The 10,751-nt window shown below is 35.8% G+C and overlaps 1 protein-coding gene across 3 annotated transcripts in view; it reads right to left on the bottom strand.

Annotated features, from left to right (window-relative positions):
* The window catches only part of OTC (ornithine carbamoyltransferase), an 82,969-nt gene that overhangs the window by 20,808 nt on the left and 51,410 nt on the right, over positions 1 to 10,751 (bottom strand). For all 3 annotated transcript variants that reach the window (XM_036226816.1, XM_036226817.1, XM_036226818.1), the window contains exons 7-9: positions 7,975 to 8,028; positions 7,745 to 7,894; positions 5,171 to 5,308 (exon numbers count right to left, since the gene is read on the bottom strand). In XM_036226816.1, the coding sequence (XP_036082709.1) occupies positions 5,171 to 5,308; positions 7,745 to 7,894; positions 7,975 to 8,028 (342 nt within the window). The remainder of the gene's footprint in view (positions 1 to 5,170; positions 5,309 to 7,744; positions 7,895 to 7,974; positions 8,029 to 10,751) is intronic.

The following is a 10,751-nucleotide window of genomic DNA, read 5'->3' as shown; positions in this document are numbered from 1 at the left end:
GGTTTGGTCACTTGTAACCTAGAGAAGGTTAGAAGAAATCAAATGCAGAATAATAAAAGTAAATCATTTGGGCTAACAAACAAAGTCTATCTGAATCTGAGTCCTCATAAAAAAATATTTATAACTAAGAATACAGCTTCCCATTAGGCTGTCAGCCATAAATGGTGACTTTCACTTTTAGTCTTCTCAACTTTCACAATAATGACAATAATAATAATATCAGAAACAATGGTGACAAATGTTTATTGAGGGTTTACTTTGTACCAAACTAAGTGCCTTATCATGTGTTAGTGTGTCAAGAAATGTTTGCAAGGCATTGTGCTAGATGCTATAATGAACTAGAGAGAAATGTGTATGCATTATCTCATTTAATGAAACAACTTTCTAAAGTAACTTCTGTTATTACCTTTTACTGATGAGGAAATCAATCCTGGAAGGAGTAGATAGTATAGAACTGACTTTAGACTCAGGTTTCTCTGACTCCACTCTTAAGAAGTGGTTTTACTGCTTTTCAGATACTTGTTTTTTTCCTTTCAATTATACTTTGCGTGTGTCCCTAGCCTATATCAAAAGTGCAGGTCTTCTATTTCAAAGGTGTTCATTGACTATATTTATTGAGCAGTTATCATATGTTGGGCCTTCTGTTGAGTGCATTATGTGCATCACACCATATAATATCCTTTCCTACTATGTGAGGTGATAAGAGATATAAAATGCTGGCATGAGAATTTAGTATTTCCTAAATGAGGAAACTGAGACATAGGTATTTCCCTGAGTGATGGTTGTAAGGGGTAGATCTGCACCTTCATGTCCATAGACCTTGACCACTGTGCTCAGATGATTCTTATTTCATTTAATCTTCACAACCTTATGAAGTTATTTCTAATTTTATCCTCATTTCATATGGATAAACTAGGTTTAGAGAAGTTATGGTAGTTACCCAAGATCACACAGAGAGCCAGCATTTAACCTGATTTCCAAAGCTTATGTTCTAGAACCAATATCTTATTATCCTCAGGCTACCAAAGTGTACTGACCACATATTTAGGGTATTTGTCAGGCATCATTTTAGGTATAATGAAAAACATTAAAGCCAATATCAATGTTCTTATGAAGGAGCTTTCATTATAGTGGGGAGACAGTCAATAAACAAACAAGAAAATATCAAGGAACGATACATGTCATTATAAAATAAAATTTAAAATGGTAAAAAGGGGACTGGGGAACCACTTAAGAATGGGTGGCCAGGGAAGATCTTGTTAAAGGAGTGACATTTAAGCTGAGATAGAATGATAAGAAGAAAGTGGGAAGGTCAAGCTCTGGGATAAAACATATTCCAGGTAGAATATTTTAAGCTTTTTTATGGGTTCCTGGTACCACTTCTCACATTATGCTTTATTTTTAATTGCCATTGCATGTGTCAAGTTTATTTTCAAATGTAAAATCTTAGAAAGTCAACTTAGAGTAAAGTATTCGAATTTAGCTAAATAAATAAATACAGCAGTTAAATTGGCATTTCAGATAAACAACAAATTTTTTAACTCTAAGTATGTCCCAAATGTTGCATGTGACATAGCTATACTAAAAAAAAATGTTTATCTGAAATTTTAATTTAACCGAGTGTCCTGTATTTTATCTGGCAACCCTAACATGGAGAGAAGTGTGAGACTATAAAATACTGAGAATTACATTTTCAATGGTGTTGTATATCAGAGAGTCATCCTGATAGCAGTGCTTTGAAGTGTCAGCTTTTTTTGAAGGCTCCCTTTAGGTTACTTTAGCTCCACAGTAAAATTTATATGCAGAGGAAGGAACCCTCTGATTTTTTATGACTCCTACAGCCTTACTAATTATTGAAAAATACAAAAGCAAGCTTTGTGGGGAGAAGAGGGTGCATTAAAAAAAAAAGGGATCCAAAGGCCTGTGTACTATGAAGAGAATGGTACAATTGCTAGAGTGTTCTGAACAGCACTGCTGGAAATCACCCAGCATGGAGGCCTTAAAAACCTACTCCGATTGCTGAAAGAGTACACTTTTACTTTAAAAATGTTCTAAAATACTTTTAGAACAAGCCCTTCACCCTATTTTTTTTTTATGACTTATCGTATACCAGTCATGGGCATCTCAGAACTTGGAGCTAGATTATATCTTCCCTCCTTCCTTCCATCTTGATTTTAGTATATGTGCTGCCAAAGTGAGCACCCATCTTGATTTTAAATGAAATTGTGTGTATGGAAATCATTCTCTAGACAGTAGTGCTGTCCAATAGAACTTTCTACAATGATGGAAATGTTCTATGTCTGTGCTGTCAAATACAAATCCTATAGTCACCAGCCCTATGTGGCTACTGAGCGCTTAAAATGTAGTTAGTGTGTCTGAGGAATTGAATCTTAAATTCGATTTTATTTTAATTAGTTCAAGTTCAAATTTAAATAGCCACATGCACCTGGTGGCTACTGTATTGGATAAGTTCTAGAGGGAAAGTATTGTGCTTTTATAATATCCCAGAAAAATCTATCACAGAAGTGCTGAGTCTAAATGCTATTCTACATAGGCTGTCCAAGAATAATTTCTTTGCCTATAAAATAAGAATTTAGACTAGAAAGTCTCTAAGGTCCCATCCTACTTGAAAATGTTTCTCTGAACTCTATAGGCTACATGGGAACTGCACAGTATTCTTTTATTTTAATCTCTAATGCCTGGTAGATTTAGATGTTCAGTACATATTTGTCCTTGTAAACATCTCAACCATGTGAACACATTACGTATTTAATTTTTAAAGTAAATTCAATTTAAAGATGTTTAATAAGCTCTTTAAAAATTCAGAAGGGCAAAGTTTCTCCATAAATGATATTTTAGAAAGCTTTCTTTTAGTCCATCCCCCCAAATTTCTGAAAGGATCCATTTTAACAGATTTAGGTTGATATATCTTTGTAACTTCAATCATCTTCTGATAAAAAATAGAGCTCAAGGAAAATGTTCTGCTATGTCTCTTCCTGAAGTATATAGTTGGAAAACTCACATTTTCTTTCCTTCTTTTTTTAAAAGTGTTTGCTGAGTAGGCTTATCGCCTGAACAATGATCAAAGCATCATTTTTCTTCTTTCTTCATTTTAAAAAATATTTTCTATGGATGCCTATTGTTCTCTGGTCATATGGTTTATGTGTGATTCTACCTTTTCTGTTCTGTTTGCTCACACATTTTCATCATCTAGATCTTTACTACTCAAAAAGTAATTCACAGAACAGCGGAATCTGCATTACCTGGGTGCTTATTAGAAAGGCCAAACCTTGGGTTCCATCTCAGACCTCCTGAAACCAAATCTGCACTTTAACAAGATCCCTAGATGATTCAAATGGGCATTAAAGTTTCAGAAGCAATAATATAGGTCAGGGGTTCCCAACCCCAGGTTGCACACTGGCACCAGTCTATGGCCTGTTTGGAACCGAGCCATACAGCAGGGAGTGAGCAACAAGAGAGGGCATGAAGCTTCATCTGTATTTGCAGCTGCTCCTCAACCTAGCATCACCGCCACAGCTCCACTTCAAATCATCAGGTATTAGATTCTCATAGGAGCACTGGTCCCTGGTGTCAAAAAAGTTGGGGTCCACTGGTCTAGATGACATGGCAATTGCCATTTTAGCCAAAGTTAGTGTCCTTATGTGGCAAGCTAGAAAGTACAGTAAAAAAATTATCCCTCTTATTAGATATGACAAATTCATTCCTGATATACAATCATGACTCCCTTTGCAATTTTCCATTGCAAAGGGAGTCATGATTGGCTTCTAAGAAGCCATAGTGGAGCTCGAATCTCTTCTGATCACTGCACTAGATCAACAGTGAAGATGCTGATGGTGATAATGATTATAATTACAATATTTACTGTATATTAGATACCATACTAAAAGCTTTACATGATTTAATGCTCAGAATAACTCTGTCTTCATTTATAGAATATGTAAATAATTAACAGCTCATTTTTCTCTACTCCAGAAGTTGTAAGCCATAAACTACATTTCTCAGACTCCCTTGCAGCTAGGGTACAGACATGCCACTCAGTTGCACCTACCCAAGACTTGGAGCCATAAGTGAAGTAAATGCAGTGGAAGCCATTTTCTTGGAGATTGGATCTTCTGATCCACATGCAGCTGGAGGTATCTGGTTCTGCTGGGGCAGTTATAATGTAGTATCTAACATTTAGTTTCAAGGGCCTTAGGTACCAGTTTATGGTGCTATGTCAGTGGTGTTTTGACTACAAAAGAACCACAGCGTTGTTGGACAAGTTTCCTGCTTGTATTGTTTCCAAATATGTGGTATGAAAGTGTGATTCATTGTACCCTCTTCCCCCAGAGACTCTAGAAGTTGCTTAATGTCCTTATAAGAAATTCCTTTCCATTTACCTACCTAGAGCAGACTCTGTTGTTTTCCAGTAAAACCCTGACTGTTATAGTAATTGAGATTAGTTAAATCACTAAAAGCTAAGAAAAAAATAGTGGCACTAAATTTTGGCACTTGAGTAATATTCAGTTTTCTGGCAAAGAAAGTGACATTTGGGATATTGTAAAGCAGAGACATGAGGTTAATATTTCCTAGAATATAAGTGATCAAGATGAAACTAGCAGCATTATGTTAAGGGGACAAATAATTTTTAAGTTTGTTTTGCTGCAATTCTAAAAATGTTCCATACCTGAAAACAAATGTGTCTGTATGGCCAAAATCAAGTAGAGAACAAAACAATTGTCTAGGCAATTTACAAAACAAAGAAAGAGAGGAGGAAGGAAATAAGATTACTTTAAATGCCCATTCTGTACCAGGCACTGAATTAGGGGCTTCTATAAATATAAACAAGGGGATTGTATTATAGGAATTATGCAACTTATAATAGTTGGTAGGCAGTGGTGGCTGGTGCTCAGGCTGATCAAGAGAAGTAAGAATTTTGATCAAAATAGATATATGTGGATGGGGATTAGTTTTACTCCATTAAAATACACGATAAATGATAATAAGCAATACAAATCTATTGTGAATTTTCTGGAAAAAAATAAATGCCATATGAACAAGTAATGTAGGTGGATAATCTCGGTTGCTTATTATTTACCAAATGGTATGAATGGCCAAGTTGGGGCCACACAGAGAACTCCTTATCCTCCATTCCCCATTTCTTGCTTACCATAATTGTCCACTTTCTGTTTTCAGCCTCTGGGAATACTAGTGATTGTGGAGAATAAAACACTTCATCATCCACTTCTTCTGGCTTTCTGGGCAAGCAGTGTAAAAATGTCCAGTCAGAGGCAGCAACTTTAGCAGTCTAAAGAAGAGATGGGGATAAGACTGTGCTTTGACTGCTATATGTGGCTATCACATTTGTCTTCTTCAATATTTAAAAACGCATTAGGGTATAAGCTCAAGGCACCCAGGGGAAATATATATGGTACTTTCAACTTATGAAACTTTATAGTCATTTTTTTTTTTTAATTTGGAAGGTCGTCACTCCAAATTAAACCACTAACTCAGTTTTCTGGTACTCTGTCTAGTGAGATAGTAGACATTTGAGTAAAGAGCTCTACTAGTGTAATATGTGATTGATAGCAAAAGTCGCCAATTATTCCCCAATATATTGTAGAAGTTGCTTGTATGTGATTGTGTTATATTTTAAGCTTATCTCCAAATTATGGTTTTTAGCACTTGATGCATACTTTATCACTAGTTAAAACCATTTTGAAAAAGCACTGAGATATGAGTGCATTAAACAGGATTATGGGCACTATGCACTATATGTTTCATTCTTAATGCAAATATCCTAACAGTTTTCATTTTCTCCAACAGTTAATTCCTGAAAGCTACATTTCCCCATTCATTTCCTCTGTTCACTTAAAGACTCAAAACTCCATTCCATCATAATTTCTTACCTCAAAATTACTGCCTTTGTACTAAAATTTCATTTTAGTTCCCACTCTAGTTCTAGGTTCAGAACCTTTTGAGTTTCTAAAATACTGGAAAAGTGACAAGGGTAAAGAATAACATTTTAACCTGTCATTCACCAGTAAGATTACTGCTCTTCATGTCTACAAGTCCAGCACCAGAAAAAAAAATTAAGTTTGATCAAGGTAAGTATGAGGTAAACTACAAGGAATTTAAAATTTCTCCGTGAAAAATATTTGCCACATATATAACCAGATATTGTTCATAATATATAAATAACTCCTATAACCAATAATAAATAGGTAAAAAAAGAAATCAGGCAAAGGATATGGTAGTTTATAGAAAAGGACATGGAAATGGCCAATAAACATGAAAAGATATTTAACTTCACTAATAATCGTGGAAATGCAAATTATAAAAGCATGAGATACAGCTTTTTTTAAAATTAAAAATGTAAATAAGAATGGAGAGAGTGTGGAGGGAGTATAAGTCATCAATCCTTTTTGGGTGGACAGTTTAGCAGCATTTCTATATTTTAAAAAGTATAAGCCATTTCACCCAGAAATTTTTAGGGATCTATTCACCAGTAATATTTTCACAAAGAAATGTGTATAAGGATGTTCATTGCAGCATTTTTTGTTAATTGGAATAATAGTCTAATTTATCAAAAGGAAACATTTTAAGTGAATTATGGTCCACTCATACTTTGGAGTTCTATGCAGCCATTAAAAAGAATGAAAATTAATGAATGGACAAGAAAATCTAAGATTTGTAAAATCAAAAAAGTAACTCAGAATAATATATCTAATATACTATTTATGATAAATCAATTGTTGTATGTGTGTAGGCATATGCAAATACACATACAGAAAATATCTGCAAAGAAACAAATCAAATTGTTAAATGCTGGCTAGCTCTGGGAATAGTCACCGTTAAGGGAATGGGGGAAAGACATTTTCACTTTTTATTTCTCAAACTTCATTATGTTGATGCATATAAATCATGAACTTGTATTTATACATTACTTTGTCAATAAATATCAACTGTAATTGCTTAATCTCTTTCTCAACTAAAACAGATTAGTTTCTCTGATGACAAAATCCCAATGTACACATACATGAGTTTTTGGTTATTCCTCCAGAACAGTGGTTCTCAAAGTGTGACCCTAGAGCAGCATTGTTGCATCACCTGGAAACTTAGTAGAAATGCAAATTCTTGAGTCCTATCCCTAATCTACTGATTCACAATCCATAGAGGAGTGAGGTCCTGCCAGGTGTGTATTACCACTTCCTCTAGGCAATTCAAAGGCTTGCTCAAGATTGAGAAGCATTACTTCAGATCTTAATGAAAAATATCAAACTAGATGGGATTCTCCTGGGAAGGCCCTGGAGGCAGTTAGCAAAACTAGACTGGGTTTGAGAATCCTTAGAAAACAGAGGCCAGCACTAACCTCAAAAATATAATTATGGGGCTTTTCTTAGAGGAGAAAGTAGAAGAAATTGCATGCAACAGAAGTAAATTTATGTCTCTAAATTCATAAGGCCTAGGGCACAAAGAGTAAAAGCATTCTGATGCCTTTGTTGCTGTGAGAGGAGAAAGCTAGCTTCTTCTGCATGACTTGCAGATTCCTTCAACCAGGACAAAAGTGTCTTTCCAAAGGACACAGCTAATCTTTTGGATGAGAGAAATCCCTGGGGGATAGTCAGTGAGTCCTTCATAGAAAAGGAAGACAGTTTGCTCTCCCCAAAGTGAATGAGTGATTAGACAATTCTGGCCTTTATAAATGGAATTAATAAACCTTCAGAGAGGCATCAATTTGTACCTTCATTGTAATCTGGTAACCTTGGAAAGCCTGGAGCCGCTTTTTCTTCTCTTCTTCTTGTCCCATGCTTATCCAAGTGTCTGTAATTAATACATTGCCTCCATGAGCTGCTTCCAATGGATCATTCGTCAGTGACAGCTTGGTACCATTCTAGAAAACACAAGCATACCAGTTAAACAACATCATGGGACAGAAAAAGGCAATTATAACTTTACGTATAAGGAGCATACCTCCTTGGCATATTGCTCTGCTAACTTGGTTATATTGGGATCCGGCTCATAACCCTGCAGAGAGAATAATTTAACTGTTACTTAGGTAATTTTATTATATATGCTTTCTTACATATACATTATTTTCCTTTCAACAATATTCCTACTCTCTTTCCATTTTTTGCTTTGAGATGTGGCCCAACTATGTTCAGCAGTATATGATATTTACATCTGGAATTTCAAACTTTAATAGTACTTTTTGGAATTTTAAAAGATAACCAATTGCTCATTTTTATTTCATTGTCTTTGATCTCTTTAGTCATAAAGACAAACAGGGTAGAGTGCTTTCTAGATCTTGGTGGTACCTCTTGTTCCTTTAATAGCTTAAAAGTATCATATACATAATTTTACAACCTTATGTATTTTTGTCTCAGAGTCTTTCCATGAACTGTTCTTTTTTTCTAATGCTTTTTTTGTCTAAAATGTTTTTCCACACCTACTCCATGTGGATAACATTTTCAGATCTCTACTCAAATATTTACTACTCAGAAAAACCTTCCCTGACCAATCCAGCTAAGTACTAACAGCATACGGCACACATCTTATTCTTTTGCACTCACCAACAAGTGTTCTGAGTGCTGGGCACTTGCTCTAAAGTGGCACTTAGCAAACACAGTTTTTGATTAAATATATTTGTTTAGAGAGTTGTTTGGTGATGGAAGGCAAGCGAGATGCCTAGGGCACAAAGGCTAAAAAAAGTGTTCACTGTCAGAGTTGTGAAAGCACAAATTTTGCACTATAGGCACTCGCTTGCTTACCCTCGTTTCGACTCTAGGTGAGAGGACACTATGAGAGGAGCTAAAGTCTCCCAAGCTATTCCAGCCCCCACAGATAGCCCCTCTGCCTCCATCTTCCCCTTCTAAACTATTCTGTACACATCAGCAAAAATTGTTTTTTTTTTTGAAGCCGTCAATGTTTACTACGGGTTTCTTAAGTCAAAGCTGATTAAGAATATCAAGGCTCCCCATTGACATCCTCTGCTTCTGTCTCTTTTAATTCTTCTCAACATCTTGCTTCAGGAAAGCCAATCTTATTGTCATCCCTGCACATGTCTTGCCCTTTTCTGCCATCACAGCCTTTCACCTTCCCCTTCGTCCCCTCCTGGGCGTCTTCATTGGAATATGTCAGTTCCTCTTTTTGTCAAAACTTTAGCCCAGCTTCATCTTTAGACCCTCCATATGGAAGTATTGTCAGTCCAAACACCATAATTATTCTCACCTTCCTTCATCTTTCTCATTTTCCTGAATTCTTAGCATTGATTATAAGTTGGTTTCTATAAATTCTCAGTAAGGCATTGTGGTAGATGCTGTTATATGCCACCTAGATCCTCCTTCATGAATAAAGGACTTATTCCTCCAGCTTCTGGGCCTGCTGCCAGAGGATGGCTTTCAGCTGTCAGTCCTCTTTGGGCACTGCCTTAGCTGCAGAAAGCGAACTCAGCCAAGGTCACATGCCCTTCAAGGGTGTCCTACATTCCATGACTGGGTGACAGGATGGTATGAAAACCTGACTCCCTCCTCCCAACTCAGGATGAACATCTCAGATCTAGAATTTTCCGCAAGGTTAGCCGAGGTGGATATAGCGCCTGCATCACAGTTTGGCTTCTCCCTCTGCTCACTCCTACTTCCTTCTCCTCCCTTCCACAGGTGTTGATCTCAAGGTCAGACCCCAATAAAATCCTGCAGGCTAAACTCTGTCTCAGAGACTGCTTCCCACGAATCTCAACCTGCAACGAGTTTGTTCAAGTTTATTCATGTGAAATTGTGTTTATTTGTATGTAGTTCCTTATTATAAAATTCATGAGGAAGGAAACTACTTGGATGGTGATGTTGATGGCTCCAGACATTTTAGCAGCTTTACCACCCTTAACTAGCCATAATTTTTGAGCTTTGTTTATCAGGATTTCGGGAAGGTATTAAAAAAGGCTTGCTAATTTAGTAACTAATGTTGTGACTATTCATACTGGTAAACATAAATTAAGAGACTTGGATATTACCTCATGTTCCTCCTGCCCTGAAAATTTAGCCTTCCCCTTGGAGAGCAGGTTTTATACTCCCTACATATAATCATTCTTAGAGAAGGAATCAATAAGTACTTAGAGATCCAACAGAGAGGTTTGAAAATTAGAAAATCACCCAACCTTGCATGTACTGGGCCATGACTGAGAATACAAAGAGGAATTCTTTACTCACAGCTCAGCTTTCAATACTAAATCATTCATTGGCTTTTACATAAATCTTCAAACCAGATGAAGAAGGTGATTAACAAACGCAGTTCAGTCTAAATATTCACTTAGAACAATGTAAAAATCATTACCATCAATAGTTTATGGAGCAATTTTGCAATCAAGGACAAAATTATGTTTTCTTGAACATGTAAGTTATTCTTGGTTGAAGAATGGGGAAATAGATTAAATTATGGCCTTGGAAACTTTTTATTGCTTCTTAAATTTACAATAAATCTCCTAGCTTTATCTTTAAAGGAAATAAATCTACTTATAAATTTATAGAACAACTTCTATACTATCAGACTTTCCAGACTTTTTAAAACTCCTACTCCCACCAACATTTAACCAGGTTTTAGTACTCTTTATCATTTAAATGAGTTTCTGCATAAGAACAATACTGAAATTACTCTATAGCATTGGCATTTTTTCCTTTGATGCTAATAAAACAACTTTGACATGCAATAAAATATTCAAATCATGTATTTCTCCAACAGAATAAAGCCTTTATAAA

This window comes from Rousettus aegyptiacus, unplaced genomic scaffold (assembly GCF_014176215.1).
Source record: "Rousettus aegyptiacus isolate mRouAeg1 unplaced genomic scaffold, mRouAeg1.p scaffold_m13_p_9, whole genome shotgun sequence".
Lineage (NCBI taxonomy): Eukaryota > Metazoa > Chordata > Mammalia > Chiroptera > Pteropodidae > Rousettus > Rousettus aegyptiacus.
This window is presented reverse-complemented; position numbering and strand designations above follow the sequence as displayed.